At 36.4% G+C, this 20,817-nt stretch overlaps 1 protein-coding gene across 1 annotated transcript in view; it reads right to left on the reverse strand.

Moving 5' to 3' along the window:
• Window positions 1-4,970: 4,970 nt before the first annotated feature.
• LOC126273286 (adenylate cyclase type 10-like) overlaps window positions 4,971-20,817 on the reverse strand; it is a 156,490-nt gene continuing 140,643 nt past the window's right edge. The window contains exons 6-8 of the mRNA XM_049976830.1: window positions 5,313-5,527; window positions 5,183-5,240; window positions 4,971-5,035 (exon numbers count right to left, since the gene is read on the reverse strand). Of these exons, the coding sequence (XP_049832787.1) occupies window positions 4,971-5,035; window positions 5,183-5,240; window positions 5,313-5,527 (338 nt within the window). The remainder of the gene's footprint in view (window positions 5,036-5,182; window positions 5,241-5,312; window positions 5,528-20,817) is intronic.

Here is a 20,817-nt window from a genome sequence, read left to right on the forward strand (position 1 = left end):
TCTTGTCTTTGTAGCTGAAAGGAAGTATGCCATCACCACATAGTGGGCTTTACTAGACGCAGCTTATTATCAGTCACTTCCAGCATTTCTTCTTCTCGCCAATGCATGACTCCATACCTCGACAGTGAGGTGATAGCATGTAGGGGGACATCACTTCTGAAATAATTCAGAATTGCTACACACCTCCTGGCTGCTACATCCATTCTTTGATTCCTGGAAATACCCAAGTGTCCTGGTACCCAGTAGAAGTGCACCTGCTTCCCCAGCTGTTGTAGTTGAAGGAGGGCATCCTGGATATTGTGGACTACTTAAACCACTGGGTACAAGCAATGTAGAGAATGAAGGGCCCTTACAGAATTGGAACAAACAAGAAATCTAGCACTCAAAGTATACCTCATCTACCCCAGTACCCATAAAATTGAATACAGTTCTGCTTGGACCTTGAGGGCATGATCAGGCAAAACAACAGAGCAAGTAACATAATAACTCTGTTTCAACACGTCTGTATAGTCAGTTGTAGCATTGTGGTGCACAGTTAAAATGGTAGAAAATAAAGTATTGAAAACATATGTAGGAATGCAGCCTCTCCTGTAGTGCACTAAATCTAAAATTACCCTGGGCCTACACAGTAACCATGGTGGCAGGCGGTTAAAATCCTGGAGTTGGTGTTGTACGTTTTCCACACCAAGTGACTCCAGTACATGATGCACGTGAATCTGAAACAGCATTGTGGCTCATGGATGATGGGAGAAAAGGTGTTCCAAAGGTGTATGAGCAACAGTATGGTGTGCAGGTGAAGTCAGAGCTGGGAGGATCTTACATGTCTCACAAGCCAGGAGGAGGAGCTGCCACCAGTTGGTGAGTTGCATTTCCTCAGCCTCAGCACAGAGACTGTGTCTCCAGATAGTATCGTATACCTTACTGCTATCAAAGAATATATTGAGATAGTGATGTTTACATAAGAAAGCCTGCTGAGTAGCCGCAAGAGCAGAGTATGGTCAAGTTGTCGACAGTGGACTGAAATCTCCGAAATCCACACTGAGAGCGACTGAGGAGCTGCCTGGTCTCTAACAACCAGACCAGATGACGGGTAACCATTTGCTCCAGGGTCCTTCCTACATGGCTCATTAAGATGATGCTTTGATAACTACTGGGACACGTATGGTCCTTTCCTTGTTTGAGGAGAGGTATCAGAATTTCCTCTCTCCAAAAGGTGAGAAATTTGCCCATTACCATATAAGATTAGAACATTTGAGGGGGATTTCCTTTGACACTGCTGGCAAATGTTAAAGCATGCAGCATTAGATTTGGCCATGGCCTAATGCAGTATCACAAATCTCAGACATTGCTAATTCCAGCTTCCACATGGAGAAAGGGCAGTTGTAATACTCAGAATTGTGGGATCTGAAATCCAACTTGCAGTTCTGTGCAGTTGCAAGAGTGACATCATCCATCTGTTCATAGAACTCTTCATTCCATTTGAAATATGTGGTTGTGAGACAATATTTGAACAGTTCTGCAACATGGGGAGGGGAGAAAAAAAATCTGATTTAGTTGTTGCAACACTTCATTGAGTGGAAGCATAGTGAATAGTGGCATCATATCAATAGTATGTTCTCCTTCTGTACCACTATGCTGTTTAATTTACTGATAAAATTCAGCACACTTTGTACTTCAGCTGTACTTCTATGTCATTTAATTTACTGATAAAGTTTGGCACATTTTATCAGTAAAATAAACGGCATAGTGCTATAGCTGTAGGACATATTAGCTAGTTTTGATGTGGTGTCTCTACTCACTATGGTTCCGCTCAATGAAGTGCTGCAACAGCTAAATCAGATTTTTTCCTCCCCATGTTGCAGAACTGTTTAAATGTTGTCTCAAAACCACATATTTCAAATGGAATGAAGAGTTCTATGAACAGATGGATGGTGTCACTATGGGAAGCCCCTTAAGCCCAGTTATAGCAAATTTCTTTATTGAAAAACTCGAGGAGCAGGCATTGGAAACTGTGAACAAGGCACCGAATACCTGGTTCTGTTACGTGGACAATTTTACTATCCAAATTAGGGTTGTCACTGACAGCAAACCATCTTCACTGATGGCTTACCATTCAGAACTTGTCATTGGGTCTGACAACATTAATAAATAATTGCATGATAATCATCCATCATTGCGAGTCCAATACTTCTGCATCAGATCAATAATTTATGGATCATCTTTTTCAACATGCCATTACTGCTTATGCCAGAGGGAGAGCGAGACTAATTACAAGAATATGCAGTGCAACATTGCTGATTGCTTGGAGTTTGTGTCAAAAATATAATACAATTCAAGGAGCAATTCAATGAAATTTTCATCTAAATAGTTTTTATATTTTATAAGGTTTTTCCTTAGTCATGTGTTTTTTTCTGTTTCTTTATATTTTAAGCTTTTCACATAGATGTCATCTGTATGCGTTTTAAATTTGTTTGGGTCAAAGTGTGGTAACTGCCTGCACAAAAATGTTCCTAAGTTCATATTAATGAGAATTTAAACAGGAAAAAGCACATTTTAGAACTCCTAAAACAACTCAGTTCAACTAAATTTGCACTAGAATCCTTGCATATCTTGTGGAGAAACAAATCAGTAAATTGACATATTTTATGTATTTTCATTCAATAATGTCATATCAAATAATGTTCTGGGGGGCAACTCATCTTTAACAAAGAAAGTCTTCATTGCTCAAAAACATATTGTAAGAGTAATATGTGGTGCACACACAAGTTCATCTTGTGGACATCTGTTTCAAGAGTTGGGCATTTGGACTACTCCTTCACAGAATATTTAGTCTTTCATAAGTTTGTTGTAAATAATCTACTGTAGTTGAAAACAAACAATGTTATACATAATTACAATATAAGAAGGAAAGATGACATTCATTACTCCACTTTAAGGTTGCTGTTAGCACAAAATGCCCTGACAACTCCTTCAATTCTGTAGAAGAATTTCTATTACTAATATGAGTAGAAGGTGGGGAGTAGGAAATACTAACTCATATTTGTAGATTTTAAAAGAAAGACTCACAAATGTTTGGCATATACTCATATTTAAAAATTAAGTTGTGATGTGTATGTAAAGTGACTCGTTTCACATCATTACAATTTATCATGCAAATGATTCAAGGAACATAAAAAGACTAAATTAATCTAAACTTAAAATACAAAGTTGGTATGGAAACCAGTTAAGGTATACTTACTGTACTTGTCTTAAACCTAAAGGGAATAAGAATGAAAACTTTTTAACTGTATGGTGTCAAGTTATTAGTAGCAATGCACCTGGACCTGACTATCCTGCACCAAAGTTAAGTATTGAATTGCACTGGAAGTATAAATATTTCCATTATTTCTTTAATTTTGACAGCTCCATCACTTACAGGTGGTATTAATGTATGGTTTTTGTACCATCGAAATCATCTGCTGAATATAATATTGATAAAATTATTAATGTCAAATATATTTTGTTGGACCAGGAATGTTAAAATCTATCATATACACACTGGATATCTCTTATAAGAGTCAACAGTCACATTTTCTGTGATGTTTTGACAAATATTTGCAATTTCTTTCACACAAAGTGTAGATGGAGTCAGTCCAAACAAGTAATGTTCTGCATGTGTTTCACATCGTAATGCGGCAGACTGTGATAGCACATGACAGACTGGGACAGCACATACTGAAGTGACTGATTCCAGAATTAGTGACATTTCTTAACCTACAGCCGCATATTTTTCTCTCACATTTAGAGTAACTGCTACTGTTCTATCTTTTAGTTTTCTAAATTATCGCATCTGTATCAAGTTTACATTATTTTTTACCTTTAAACTGTACTTATAATTTATAGTTGCATTCCATATAATGTTCAGTTATTATCATCTAGTCAGTAGCTCTGGGATCAAATTTTAACACTTATTCAGCTCATAAGATATGTATGTAACATCATCCGCAACACAGATCAATAAATTTGTAATTAAAACATTAACTAATAACATTGTTGGAAAACATTATATAATCCATTTCCATATCAAAGATGTAACTTAGTCTAAATTGTACTTATGGCAGTGTACAAAGTGCCCCAGGGCCCAACATAAGCAATTTTTATTATTTAAATTTTACAAAGAGGCTGCCTTTTCTGTTTACTGCCTCTCAGTTGACATCACAACAATCAAACAGTTCATACTGGAATAGGCCAAATCATTGTCAGCAAAGTTGCTGTGCCAATCAAATCACATTGCAGGATCACCTGACTTGTGAGACTGCTGGCTCTCAGAGCCATGAGCAAACAACATTACTCTCTTCTGTTCTAAGCCACTGCTTCAGTTCTTTCACCTTTGAATTTTTGCTTCTCCTCCAAGATGGATGTGGAGCTACTAGCGTTACTTTCTCTCACCACCTGGGAATTCTTGTCATAAAATTCCCATGATCAAATAAACTGATGGAGCTAGTTTTTGTCAACCTGAGTATCATGTATTAATTACAAGCCCTCACTGATTTGCAAAGGTGACTACACCTTTCACAGGGTGTATGAACTGGCATCAGAAGTGGGCTGCTGAATTCACTGTTTTCAGTTTGCAGATGCCACATACAAATTACTAAACCATAAGCGGATGCATGGTGCTCTAAGCTGGAGACTTTTAAATGTACAATTTGGCAGCAGGGGACACTAGATAGTGTGAAAGTGTGTTTATTCTGCTAGTATTTCTCGTGTATTTGTATTTGTATTTGCCCATGGATGAGTACTAAAAAACCACAAAAATAGGAAAAATGTGTTTGATTTAACAGTTTAGCAAATCCAAGGAACTAAATCTTAATACCATATCAAAGATAAGTGTTTTTTGGAAGTTAATGTACTCTCAATCATTTTGCAATTGCACCAAAAGAAATCACTTAGTAGCATCTATTAGTTTCTAATTCACTGAATGAATCAACCATTTATGTTGAAGCACTACAACCTGAGAATGTTTTATTGGATGTTACCATAGTGAGACAAAACATACCTGCATATTAGAAAGAAAGTATTAAAAACAAGTAACATCTGAAAGATTTTTGGTAATAAATTTGGGTATTAAGGTAAAACTGTGATACTACCTAGTTCTTTCCATTGACTGTAGACTTCATGAGACAAAGAAGAATAAAAAACTTACAAGAACTCATGAACTTGTGTGGGTGCACCTCTGTATCTTCTGTTCGGACTCCCAAAATCTGCAACATATTCATCAAATTATGTTATATTAAACAGAGCCCATTAACTTAGCCTATTAAAATAAAACAGACCTTCACAAATTGTCCATTGTTCACAGTTTTATACAGATAATCAGCAGCCCTCATGTAGCTCCATGCTTTGGAATCTACAAGAATGTCTCCTGATAGCCAGTTTCTTTCAGCTCGCCTAATATTCCATATAGGTTCACCTGCTATCATATAGTGCTTCATGTTATCATTTCCAATGATTGCAAATAAACTTTCACCTGCTGTGATTGCCAGTTTGACTGGAAAACAGATATAAATCATTAGGAATGCTTAAAATTACATCTTAGTTATAACTGTTATTACAAGGCAATATAAGGATATCACAATCATAAATAAGATTACAGAATGAATCTCTTCAATCAACAGCAAGACCTTGTACTGTTTTGCACCCCAAAAGATTAAAACTGCATGATGGATTGCGACTTAATCCAGGAACCTTGTATTTCACAACAGGTATTGTTAGATGCTCCAGGTAGAAGACATGCTTTTTTGCTGCTACACATTTTCATGATTTTGACCAAGATAGACTAACACTGCAGTGTTCATCTTTTGTACACCAATGTAAGAGTTGTTACAGAATCAGCTAAATAAAAATCCTTGCAATTTATATGTAAAAGCCAACTTCAGAATATTCCTTTTTTGTGTGACCACATGTGCCAAATTAGTTTGCCAATTTAAGATTCTAGGTTCATATATTTTACTTTTTGTGTAGCTTCGCACAATCTTTCATTTATTATGACAATACTCTTTTGTATTGTAAAATATCAAACATTTGCAAGTGCTGTAACTTGTATTGGTACTGTTATTGTATGCTTAAACTTAGTATTTGAAGGCTTAAACTTATTTCTGCTCTTATAAAATCCTTGGGAGCAGTAGGCCCATCTTCATTCAATATAATAATTCTCTAATTTAATTGCATAATTATATGAGAAATTGGTTGTTTTGTAAATTTTTAGATGCTTAGAAAATTATATTCTTGAAAATATTCATATGTCACTGGTACAAGTGTTATAAATAAATTATTTCATAGCAAATCAGTGTTTTTGATCCACAGTTAGTGTCAAAGAATAGATTATCGCTAATTTCAGTGTATATCAGTACAAAAACACCAAGTTTCAAGAATTTCAGGAAGTTGCCATTGCTCTGAGCACAAACTAATTCATAGTAAATCAGTGTTTGTGATTAGTGATTCCTGCAGTAGTGGATGATAGAGCTGCACCTTTTTTAGATTGAAGTCAGCTGATAGGTATTCCTGCTTAAGGGAAGTCTCTCTAACAAAGGAACCACTTTTGACAAAGCTTAGGTATCCGAGTAATGAGGGAATTAGTATATTTCATCAAAATATACAAGGTATTAGAGATAAAGTTAGTGAATTGCTTATATATGTTGACTCTGAAATTATTGGTGTATCTGAACACTTCTTAAATAAGGAGATAATTCAGAGGCTTCCTTTACCAGGATACAGATTGGCTGGCAGCTTTACGAGGAGCTCTTTGCGGTGTGGGAGAGTGGCCATGTATGTGAAAAACAGAAACCCATTTGAGTCAATTGATGTTTCAAAGTACTGCACTGAAAAGGTGTTTGAATGTTGTGCAGGTGTAGTTAAATTTAATGGAGCTAAACTTCTAACTGTTGTTATTTATAGATCCCCAGACTCTGATTTCACAACATTTTTGCTAAAGCTAGAGGAGGATCTTGGTTCACTTTATAGGAAATACAAAAAGATAATTATATGTGGTGACTTCAACATTAATTGTATAAGTGATTGTGCAAGGAAGAGGGTGCTGGTAGACCTCCTTAATTCTTATAATCTTATGCAAACCATATTCTTTCCAACGAGAGTGCAAGGGAACAGTAGAACAACCATAGACAACATTTTTGTTCATTCCTCATTACTAGAAGGGCATTCTGTTAGCAAAAAGGTGAATGGCCTTTCAGATCATGATGCACAAATTTTAACTCTAAAAGATTTTTGTGCTGCAACACATGTTAAATATAGTCATCAGCTGTTTAAGAAAGCTGATCCAGTTGCTGTAGAGACCTTTGTAAACCTTATAAAGGAACAAGAGTGACAAGATGTTTGTAGCGCTGATACAGTAAACGATAAATATAATGCTTTTCTCAAGACTTTTCTCGTGCTCTTTGAAAGTTGCTTTCCATTACAACATTCAAAACAGGGTACTAGCACAAACAGGCAGCCTGGGTGGCTGAGTAGAGGGATAAGAATATCTTGTAGAACAAAGTGGCAGTTATATCAATATGTTAGAAACAGTCAGAATCTAAATCCAGCAGCCCATTACAAACGAAATTGTAAGGTGCTTAAAAATGTTATTAGGCAAAAAGGCAAAAAGTATGTGGTATGCAGATAGAATAACTAAGTCTCAGGATAAAATTAAAACCATATGGTCAGACTTAAAGGAAGTGGCTGGTATGCAGAGATGGCTCGACGATATAGAATCAGTGCATAGTGGGAATGTCCGTGTTACTGATAAATCGCATATATGTACAGTATTTAATAATTACTTTCTGAATATAGCAGGTGAACTAAATAGAAACCTAGTCCCAGCAGGGAATCATATAGCGTTCTTAGAAAAAAGTGTTCCGAGACTGTTACCTGAAATGCTCCTCCATGATGCTGATAAGAGGGAGATTGAGTTAATAATTAAATCACTAAAGACAAAGAACTTTCATGGATATGACGGGGTATCTAGCAGAATACTGAAGTATTGTTCTATGTATGTTAGCCCAGTACTTAGCCATATCTGTAACTCTTCCTTTAGGAGTGGTCGGTTTCTTCACCGATTAAAGTACTCGGTAGTGAAGCCACTTTATAAAAAGGGAGACAGGGATAATATTGACAATTATAGAACTACTTCTATGCCATCGGTGTTTGCTAAAGTTATCGAGAAGGTTGTATATAAAAGGTTACTGGAGCATTTAAATTCACATAATTTGCTATCAAATGTTCAGTTTGGTTTTAGAAATGGTTTAACAACTGAAAATGCTATATTCTCTTTTCTCTGTAAGGTTTTGGAAGGATTAAATAAAAGGTTGCAAAAGCTAAGAGTTTTCTTTGATTTAACGAAGGCTTTTGACTGTGCTGACCACAAAATATTACTGCACAAGTTGGACCATTATGGAGTAAGGGGAGTAGCTTACAGTTGGTTCACCTCTTACTTTAAACAGAAAGCAGAAGGTAATTGTCCGCAATATTGACAGTGGTAGTGATGTTCAGTCCCAATGGGGCACTGTTAAGTGGAGCATTCCCCAAGGGTCGGTGCTGGGGCCACTGCTGTTTCTTATTTATATAAATGATATGCCTTCTAATATTAAAGGTGATTCAAAAATATTTCTGTTTGCTGATGACATCAGCTTGGTAGTGAAGGATCTTGTGTGTAATATTGAAACATTATCAAATAATGTAGTTCATGAAATAAGTTCATGGCTTGTGGAAAATAATTTGATGTTAAATCACAGTAAGACTCAGTTTTTACAGTTTCTAACTCACAATTCAACAAGAACCGATATTTTGATCAGACAGAATGGGCATATTATATGCAAGACGAAACAGTTCAAGTTCCTAGGCATTCAGATAGATAGTAAGCTGTTGTGGAATGCCCATGTCCAGGATCTCGTTCATAAACTAAATGCTGCTTTATTTACCATTAGAACAGTATCTGAAATAAGTGACACTTCAACATGAAAAGTAGTCTACTTCACATATTTTCATACATGTATGTCGTATGGTATTATTTTTTGGGGTAATTCTTCTGATTCAAATGGGTATTTTTGGCTCAAAAATGGGCTGTTTGAGCTATATGTGTTGTAAGTTCAAGAACCTCTTGTCGACCCCTATTCAATAGTCTGGGAATTCTGACATTGCCCTCACAGTATATATTTTCTTTAATGTCGTTTGTTGTTTGCAATATTAGCCTATTCCCAAGAGTTTGCAGCTTTCACTCGGTTAATACTAGGCAGAAATCCAATCTCCATGTGGAATGCACTTCCTTGACTCTTGTACAGAAAGGAGTGCAGTATTCTGCTGCATTCATTTTCAATAAGCTACCACAAGAACTCAAAAATCTTAGCAGTAGCCCAAACTCTTTTAAGTCTAAACTGAAGAGTTTCCTCATGGCTCACTCCTCTTTTTCTGTCGAGTAGGTCCGCGAAAATCTAAAAAAATTAAGCAAATTCCTGTGTTACATTGTTGATTTTCTTTATTTAAACTTCCTTGTCACCTGAATATGTTTTTTATATTTCATTTTATCTGTTTCTAATATCGTATTATAATTTCATTTATTGACTTGTTCCATGACCATGGAGAATTCTCCTTAATTTGGTCCCATGGAACAATAAATAAATAAATAAAATAAATAAAGTTACTGTAGCACATACTGTAACTAACATACTGTGTTACATTTAATTTCCTTTTCAAGAGGAGTATATGTTATTTATATTTATCATAATTTAAGTCTACTTTTGAGTTGGTCAGTAACAACAATAAGCTTTAAAAGTTTTAGGAAACTTGTAATTTTTACCACATGTTTTCCTCGTGCCTTATAGAAATCTCGTTTACTGTATTTTCTCCAGTTCTTATGGGGTATTGGTAATTTTTTGATCAACAGGTTAAAATTTGGTCAGTGAGTTGCTTAAAGTTATTTGTTCACTGTACTGGAAAACACTGCAAAATTGTAAGGAGCTGCAAATCACCTTCACTATTGTCAAAAGGTTGGCAGCTACTATGAATCGATGTGATGGAAGACCTCCCAGGATTCATGTACCAGCAACTGTGATACCAAAGTTACCTCAAGTACTATCGTCTCTTGTGGAGCCTACATAATCTGCAGGAATTATGGGATATGTCATTACTCGTCCACTTGACTGCGAGTGGTGTGTCAATTGTAGATCTAAGCATCCTTTACGGGTAGGCAGGGACCAGGGATGATTCATGGTGCAATACCAGTCCCTCTAACAAAGAAGTTTGAAGTGCTGTTTTTCACTGGAACTGAAACTGACCTGTTGGGACCCACTTCACCTGCTTTGGGTAAATATGATCTGTTTCTTTGGTGTATTCATCATTTACGCACAGTGATTCGCATTCCCAACCAACACCGTGTGCTAACCTCATTAATTTTCAACAGTCAACAACTACGCCATTAGAGTGAACAATGGATTTAGGCTTCATGTCACCAGATTATGCCTATCTGACAGTGAAATGTTAACTGAACAGTATTTCGAATTGTGTCTCTGCAAATTGAGTGTTTCAAGACCAAAGTAATCTCCATCCGAACACGCATTTAGCGACCCATCGGCACGCTACATCAGTTACTGTCGCACTGTGTGCAATGCCACCATTACTACAAACTGGGCTGGATCCATTCCATGGATGTGGTGTTCCAGTTGTGTCTAATTTACATGCACAATTCAGTGTTTCGTGTAACATGGACCCCTTGCCTCGCCTCAGTAGTCTGCCACATGCACTACCCCCCTGCCACCCCCCCCCCCCTTCCCACCCCACCCCTCACTTGCAAGGGTCCCCGTTTCCAGTTGCTCAACCACCTTCCGCTCCTACAGCACCACCTGTGTCTGCAGTCTGCACACCGGTCTCTCGCTCTGTTACAGAAGCCAGTCGTTTCCATCCAGCACTCGTCACTCTCGGGCCAGTTTCCGGGCCCCCTTGTGTGCTGTCCATCCACCCATTCTCACAATACTGTCCATGTCTGCTGTGCCGTGTTTTCATGACACACAATCGACTATGCCAGATGTTGCTATTACGGATTCGCCCTCCTGGTTTAAATCTAGGCCTACCATGCCGGCCTCTGACTTAATCTCAGTTCAGCCGCTACCCCAGGAGACACCGAAGCTGTTGTCATCACCCACCTTCTGGCCGCCTGCTGAGGCTACCGCCCTTGTATGATGACAACCTGGCATCATGGTTCACACTTGACAAGCATCTATTCGAGTTACATCAAGTTCTGACGACGACTCAAAGTTTCTCTGCCTCATCACACACCTCTGTGACCATTCGGATTTGCTTTGTGACCTGCTGCTTTCGCCGCCGCTTGCACCAAAATACGAGTTTGCAAAGAAGACTATAATGGAACAACTTGCCTGCTCACCGCAAGAGTTAATAATCAAGATTCTCTACACGGAGCACTTAGGGGAACGTACACCCTCACAACTTTTGTGCCACCTTCGATTGCTCTTGAATGAGCATACCATGCCTGACACCATTCTATGGGCTGTGTGGTCTGCCAAACTACCTACCAATCTACAGATCTATCTATTACCACATTCGTTTGAGTCCATCGGTTCCCACCTCTACATCGCTCACCAGTTGTATTAGCTGCTGCGGCAACATCAGCCGGTTCATTCCACACTGTTCTTTGGCACAACCACCCCCGCATACCGTCCCTCAGCTGGCAGAGGCAGGGCTCACTCCACTGTCACATTGTCTATTTCTCCTGGCAGCATTGGCTCACTCTCTCCACTGTCCAAGCACTCCAGGATCGCCCATGCACATTACGTACCCGTGTATTTACCAGAAAAAATCAACGAGGACAAGCTGCCCCCACTGTTGCACTCCCCACCTCCTCCCCACTCTGCTAACCCTTCCTGCTGGTACCACAAGATGTTCAGCGACAATGCCAAGAAGTGCAAGTTGCCATGCAAACACCCAAATGCCGACAGCAGGAACTAAGAGATGTTGAGTCCTGTGGGGAACCTAACAGGTGTTCTCTTATATTACACTCTGTTCACTCATCCACCTGGCTGAGTGGTTGTCTCTATGTGATTGACATTGCATCAGGTCTAGCTTTTCTGGTCGACACTGGTGCTGATGTGTCGATCATACATACTTCGATGGCTCCAGTCTCTTCTTCACAGACAAAGTCTCTTCTACAAGCTGTCAATGAGTCGACAGTACCTACCTCAGGCTCAGTAAAGGTTACGGTAACCCCATCTCCTTCTCTACATTTTCTGTGGATGTGCTACATTGCCGACATCGATGAACTGATTCTCACTATGGATTTTTTGTCTCATCATAAAGGATGATCATTAACGGCATGAGTTGTGTGATAATCAGGATGGATATTCATCTTCTGCCTATGCTTACAGGCTCAGCAGTCATGAAGTTGTCATGGAATACATTTCATTGGACAGGAGGATCTCTGAGGGTGTTACCCATTCAAAATTTAATGTGTTTAAATGACACACTCAATCCAAACCTTTTGCTGTCCTTCCTAGCAAGGGGAAATTTCAATGGAATGGATGTGGCAGCATGTACATAATGTCTGGAAAGAACAGGAGAACAAAGTGTTGGTGGTGAGCATATCAGCCAACAATTGCAACGTGTTTCCATCAGGCTTTTGGGAGCTGTATTTCTGGGTAAGACGCAAGAAGACACAGGCTATGTGCTATCACACCAATTACTAGTAGAATGGTTGACTGGCATTGGTAGGGAAAGCAATTATTTTTAAGGTCTTAATTAGTGTATAAGCATATGATAAGGGGTACATGGTAGTAGTAAAGTGTGAGCAGAATTCCTGTATGGTGGACTCAGGAGATTGTCCTCAATATGTAAATTATCAGAGTTGAGGTAGTTGAATGGGAGCCCAATGTTAATGATTCGAGAGAAATCTTCTAAGGAAGGAGGAGGTATGCTGCACCATGACTAAGTACAGGGGTGGATTTGGGAAATTCTTGTAAATTTTGCACAGCTATGGCTGGAAGACAGTAGTTAAGAAACCGACCAGCACATCAGATGACAGTTGTGGGCAATGTTGATATTTTGTAAACAGTTTTGTGAGGCAGTTTTTTGACACCATTTGCAGGTGAGAAGGCATGGACCAGTGGGCACTGTATACAAATGTGAAGTAATCAGGGCAGCACAAGGTACTGATGTGTGTGACAAACCCATACATTGCAGTTATAACACCTAGTTACCTGCGTGTAGGAGCTGAAGCATGCTGAGGAAAACTGACATTGTAATTATTAAAGAGCACTCCACATGTCCCTTCCAGAGGAACTATGTAGAGAAAAGACACATAAATAAGTGTGCCTGGAGTCTCAAATCAGACTGTCGTGTCACCATTCTGTCCACAGCAAAAACCAGAGAGATGATGGTTGTTTAACTTGCAGGCCAACCACAATGACCTTCTGGTGATGAATATCGGTGGGCAACAAGCCCACTCAAACTACCACCAACCTCCACAGTAAGGATGCATCATAGCAGTGGCGGAGCATGCAGCACCTTGGAGCTGCACCATCATCAAGAGTGAGAGGGTTACTGGCCTCCACTCTCTGATTGATATCGTCCAGCGGACTGCAAGGTGTTGTCAGCAGGGGCAGGGCCAGGGTGTGAACTCATGGTCTCCTGCGTGCCAATACTATATCTTTTCACCATTGTGCCAATTGTTTCGGTACTCAAGAGCACCAAACGGTACTGCGTTTATGTTGCCATAACGTATGACGCCGCATTCCATTGAACTGACGTGCCCGCCTTCACCACTCTTGCCACCTCCTTAACAGTATCAGGCACAGTATATCCGTTTCCATTATTCCCAGCTGATATTCACAGAAATTTTTACAGTTTCCCTGACCACATGTTTCCATGCATCCATAAAAACAATAGCAGATTTGACTGTATTCTGCAGATTGTCGTAAATGCCACATTATATCATCTTATTCTCATTCACACTGACATCGTGTTTTGGAATTTACATTTCGGAAAATGAGTTAGGAATAGTGTGTAGTACCACATTGTAGCAATACATCTGTAAAAGCACCCGAAAAATTGATTCTGAGAGTTTCAAAGAATAAGAAGATAATCAGAATGTGATTATAACTCACTCCTAGAGATCCAAATGATTAAGCAGCCCACTTCCCTGTATGATATGACAATGATTTGTATCTGAAAAACAAAATTGAAAAAACACATTTTCGAGTGCTACTGCACTTCGTCGACGTTTATAACATGCATCTCATGAATGAAAATGTTTCGTATATGGCGGAACAGTCTAAAAATATTACAGCGGAGCTCTTTCATCTCTGTCTACTGTTGTTGAGGACTCGATCACACATAAACATTTGTGACAAGCAAGATGACTGCTGCTAGTAACATTTCCAGTAATTTAAGTTGTGCTCTTACATTCCTGTCTAACAGCAACTCGGAAATCACTACATATTCGGATAAAATGGTGAATTATTTATGACAAGAAAAAATATGAAGGTCACTGTCGGTTATTTCACTCACAGCAATTTCATCTCCAGCAATTTTATATTTCATTTTTTAAACACATAGAAATGACGAAATCATTACTGAGGAAGTGCGCTCTTACATGTAAGTAATAATGAATATTGCAGAAAAATCTTAACTTACATGAATAAGAATGTCTCAGAATGTGTTGCATATAAAAAGAGCAAAAAAAACTTTTTTTTCACCCATCCGTGAGTGAACACGTCCTTTGACATGGCATTCCCGCACGCTAACCACATTGTTTTTTTAATAAATGTTTTTATAAAAAAAATGTTACACATTCCAAATACATACTAAGTTCATATACTAACCATGTACACATGTTATATATAAAGTTATTTAAACAAAACAGTTTGATCATTTCAATTACGTTGATGTTAAAGAAAGACAACAGAAGATTGTGTTACTGACAAAATTACCAGAAAAAATTAAGTTAAACACCAAGAAAAGTTTTTTAAAAGACATTCAAACTTCAACCTGAAGAAATAATCTTTACAGAAGCATAATTAGTTCTTCATTTATAAAGAAGAGCAATTTGTTAACATCAAGTATAGATTTAAGTGTCAGGAAGTTGTTTCTGAAAGTATTTGTATGAAGTGTAGCCACGTACGGAAGTGAAACATGGACGATAAATAGTGTGGACAAGAAGAGAATAGAAGCTTTCAAAATGTGGTGTTACAGAAGAATGCTGAAGATTAGATGGGTAGATCACATAACTAATGAGGAAGTATTGAATCGGATTGGGGACAAGAGAAGTTTGTGCACAACTTGACTAGAAGCAGGGCTCGGTTCGTAGGACATGTTCTGAGGCATCAAGGTATCACCAATTTAGTATTGGAGGGCAGCGTGGAGGGTAAAAATCGTAGAGGGAGGCCAAGAGATGTATACACCAAGCAGATTCAGAATGATGTAGGTTGCAGTAGGTACTGGGAGATGAAGAAGCTTGCACAGGATAGAGTGGCATGGAGAGCTGCATCAAACCAGTCTCAGGACTGAAGACCACAACAACAACAACAACAACAACAATTAGTTCTTTATGATGGATATCAGCATGTTAGTGAGATAATTTTAAATATAAAACAATTTAATAATCATATTAGACAATTTCTGAAATGGCAGAAATGGCAGAAAGGAGATATCTAATAAAGTTGACTAGCCTTCCAACTATACTTTCTGGACATTAATTGAATGTTAAGTATCTGAAGTGATCAGACCTACATAATCAGTCTTTCACTGCGAAACTGACTTACACATCACAGTGCAAAAATTAACAGGGCAATGCGCCAGCCACTGAATATTACATTTATCAGATAGAATCTTATGGTTTTAACCAATCAATAAGGACATTTCTATAAAAACTGTCTATTTTCAGATTTATAATATAAGGCAATAATGCACCTTTAATGTTTTGTGTTTTGACACTATTAGACACACAATCTCAATGTCACATAAGCTCTGTACATTAGCTTATAAATTTCTAAAACTACTCGATGAAGTAGAAAAAGCACACATCATAAATATACTGTAAAATCTTAAATAATATCCTTAAGGTAACTACAATACATCACTGTCAACACAGTCTTCTTTTTTATATTAACCAATGTCCACTCTTTCAAATACAATTTTTAACATATTACTGAAGTTCTTCTTGTGATTTGAATACCTTCTAATTTTGTGGAATTCACACAGCATGTGTACCTTGAACTCTATGGTGCTATTGGATCCTAATTTGTTAAGGATGCAATTAACAAAATCTCTCAGCAATCAGTACACATCGTTATTTTTTGCTTCTGGGAAATAGCGTGCTTCAGGCCTGTGTATCAATGACAGCGATATATACTCAGGGGATGTTCTTGTAATCAGAGCTATTTGCTCCCGGATCCACTTCCAACTATTCATGTGGCCATTGCATGTATATCTATGAATTACTGTGTCAACTAGACGGCATTGTTGACATAAATTTGTTTCACAGAGTCTGATTGCGTGAAATCTTTCATTGGTGTTAACTATGTTGTTAACCGTCTTGTACCATGGCATTTTTATATTAGATGTGAACACATTGGCACTAATGTTTTTTTTTCCAAATCTCAGTCCACTCAATGTTTGGAAGCTATTGTTCTATTTTGTTCCATCCTTCACTTTTCTTTTATTCCCGCATTATGGCTCTCAATGTTAAGTGTCGTGACTGCCAGAGTTCGTCACTGACATAACTAAACTCAACATAGAAAATCCTCACATTCTGTAAGCGACTGTTGATATTCTGCACGAGAATGGGGGGAAGCAGGATTCGAGGTTTAATGATCTCAAAAAGTTGGCTGGTTATGCTTTCTCGTGAGTCTCTTATTAAATTAACTTGACTTTTGATAAAAAGTGCAGAGGCTTTATCCGTTATATCAGTTAATCCTAGTCCACCATTTTTAGGATCTAAAGTGGCTACTTTAGCAGGCACTCTGAACACTTCACCTCTCCACAAAAAGTTGGTGATTTTGGACATTATTCACCTCGCTATCAGTCTCTGTATTGGAAACAGTTGGGCAGTATAATAAAGGTTTAGCAAGGATACATGAGTTGATATACTGTGTTCTTTGAACTTGGTTCATATATCGAGTCAAATTCTCTAGAATGGCTCCTTGCACTTTATCTGCTGCAACTTTCCAATTTAAAGCCGTCATTTTCATAGGGCATACTGTCAGGGTGATCCCAAGTGTTTTATGTTGTCAGACTAATTTTGCCCACTCAAAGTTGATATTATCAAAACCTCTGAGATTTAACATCTTACTTTTTTTTTTCCTTTGCATTGGCTCCAGGTGCTCTACAGTATGAATCAATCATTGTTGCTAGCGTGGTTACCTCGTCATTATTCCTTATAATGACCCCTATATCATCAGCATAGGCTTTTATAACTGTTTTATTTCCTGATAATGTTAAGCCTTTTAATCTAACATGGACATGTCGGAGGAAAGGTTCCAGCTAAATGGTGAAGAGCAACATGGACGGAGGAGTTCCTTGAGGAACACCTCGTTGTATTTGCGTTGTCCTGAATTGTTGACAATTCAACACTATTTTAGCATTTATTCCAGTTGATTTGTTCTTAATCAACTGTATGACCTTATCATTGAAAGCTATTTTCTTCAATGTCTGTAAAATGATATCCCTGAATTCTGCTAGATTTCGAAAAATGGTTCACCCTTGCGTGCAGTTCTGATGTTGACTAATAATTTTATCTGTCAGGCATGAAATTTTCCTGTTTACTATTCTAGCTATTAATTTGTAGTCAGAATTCTGCAGTGAAATTGGACGAAAATTATTTAAATCTTTGTTTCCATTATTTCTTGGCATCAGAACACTTTTATTATCCTTAAACTCAGCCAGAATCATTTTACCCTGAATAACATCATTTGCAATATCTGTGATTTTCGCACCTACTATTGGCCCGATGTAAGACTCTGCTGGGAAACCATCCGGTCCTGGGGAGTTTTTTGGTGGTGAGGCACACAGAGTCTCATACAAGTCTTCTTCACTGACAACCTAAAGAAAATTTTCGGTGTTATCTTCTGTCAGCTGTGAGGCTAGGATGCCAAGGAATTCTTCCAAGGAAGCATCACTACTTTGATGTACAGAATATAGATCGCAATAATAGCGATAAATCTCGTCCATGATACCCTGCTGGGTTGTAAGAATCATACAGTGTTTTGTTCGAATTTCATCAATAAAAGTCCTTCTCCCATTTTTTCTACATCATTTCACTAAATGATATATAGACATAGTTTCGCCTTTTGACACTGAATTTGCCTTTGATTTTATTTTCAACCCTTCCATTTGACTTCTCTTCATATTAAGTAAATTGGCTTTGACTTTTTTGATGTCTGCTATCAGTAGATTGATTTTGTATGTTCTGGCTCACTAGCTCAATTTTTTATTTTTCACAAAATTGACCTAGTTGTCCATAACATACAAAATCAATCTACTATCCCTTTTACCTAATAATAATACAATATAACATAATATAATATAACTATAATAAAAAAAACATTTATTTTAATTACATTTCCCATAGGTGAATGTAATGTAATTAAATAAATTAGGTAATTAACTATAATTTTTAAAATGCCATTTTTACACCATTTTCTTGGCTCCAAAAATTTTTGACTTTTTAATATCAATATTTGATTTTAGTGAAGTAATCCATTTAAAATCAAGAAATGCATCATATGCTCTTAGAAAATTATTTGGCAGATTAATACTCCACATTTATTGAGGAAAAACTTCATTTCTAGCATTTTTAAAATAAATATTCTGAGTTTAATATGATCAAATAATGATGAATCGACTAACTGATTATTTTTACGATTTATCTGAAATGTAACAAATACGAAGTATAAATATAAATTTCTGTAGAGTTATGGTAATTTGTGATATCTAGTTCGAAACTGTTTTTACCAGATAATCCAGCAACTTCTTGTGTTTGAAATTCATGAAAAGAAATAGGAATTTTCGGCTTTTTAAGAATCATTTCACATTGTTCAAGTTTCAAGTTTCACATAATTTGGTTCATATCTAACAACTGGAACACGAATTTCTATAGATTCTATAACTATTTTTCCTTCTTTAGGAAGTGTATCTTTTATTTCAATTCCAGCATCATTATTATCAGCCTAAAGAAGAATTACGTCTCCAGAAGATGTACTAAGTGTAAAAATTATATTTAAATCTCCTTCGCACAGAATTTCTTTATAATTTCTAAGAAATCCACCAAGTAATGATAATGTATAAAGTACTTAATTTCTTTTACTATTTATTTTTGCTGTATTAATTATATGTCCTTCTAAACTTATTTTGTCATTAATGGATTAAGTTAGGTGTAATAAAACCGATGACGAAATAAAAGGATGTTCAATTCTTGATAAAATATTATTTCCTTTCTTTATCATTATAAAATCAAACAGTTTTGCTACATAATTATCAATTAATTTTTTTGTTTTATTTTCCATCATAAATTGGATAATCTGTTCCATCATTTCCAATAATACTAAAATTCATATACAATTGTGCATGATCTCAATGAAGCCAACCATTACCAATATTTATTTCAATTTGTATATCTTTGTGAGGAACATTTAAAATATTTTTCATTTTCTCACTCACAGGGTGTGAGTAAAACTGATTACCTTCAATTTTAGTCATGATTTATTAACAAAAAATTTATTAAGATATTTCTAAAACAACTGTTAAAGTAGTACCATTTAAGTCAATTAAATTATCATTTTCATCAGTATAGTAACTTCTAAACCTTGAATTGTATTAAAAATAGGAACATTTATGGGATATTTTGGTTCATAAATTATTGGTCCACCAAACTCAGAAACTTGTTGAAATGAAGCAATAATATTAGTTTCTTTATGAAAATTATCATTATCTTTTACATATACAAGATTAAAATTTATATTTATTAATTCAAAAGGAATTATTTTAAGAACATCTTTACGTACAGCTTTTTAATTAGCTAAAACAACTTGGTTATTAAAACCAAGTAAACTTCCAATACTATCTGCTACATCCATATACAATTTTACATTACTTTCAATAACAATTCTATTTAAAATTTCATCTGCTATAATATGTATTAGGTTTTTTCGAATGAATAAATTTTTCTAAATTTTTAAAACTATATGAACCTACAGGAATTTCTATTGCATTTCCATCACAATAAAGTTTATTATTTTTGTTGAAAAATTTGGTGTTAAGAAAGTTGAACAAAAACCAACTAGTGAAACATTAGTATAACTATCATGTATTGGAACAGTTAATCTTTTTCTACGTATTGAAGATTTATCACTAAGTATTGAAGATTTATCACTAAGTTGAAATAATCTACTCATTTAATACTGAAAACAATTATTAAATAAATGAACAAAACAGATTGGGAACCTGAAGTAAGAATTCCAGAAAATAAGTTAAAAATAAACATGGTAAACTTTTACCAAATTCTATTAGATGGGCAATAATTGGACCATGTGGTTGAGGAAAAACAACATTAATGATTGATAATTATATTTTAGCTCCAGGATGGTTGAATTGGGGTTAAAATTAAACATTTATATATTTATTCATAACATTTACATCAGCCAAGTATCAAGAACTTATAAAACAATGTAAAAAAATTAAAAATAAAATTAATGAAAATAATGTTATTGAAAATAATGAAGAAATTATGCCATTAGATGAATGCAAAAATAATTCAGTTGTGGTATTCAATGATTTCATTTTAGAAAA

This window comes from Schistocerca gregaria, chromosome 5 (genome assembly GCF_023897955.1).
Source record: "Schistocerca gregaria isolate iqSchGreg1 chromosome 5, iqSchGreg1.2, whole genome shotgun sequence".
Lineage (NCBI taxonomy): Eukaryota > Metazoa > Arthropoda > Insecta > Orthoptera > Acrididae > Schistocerca > Schistocerca gregaria.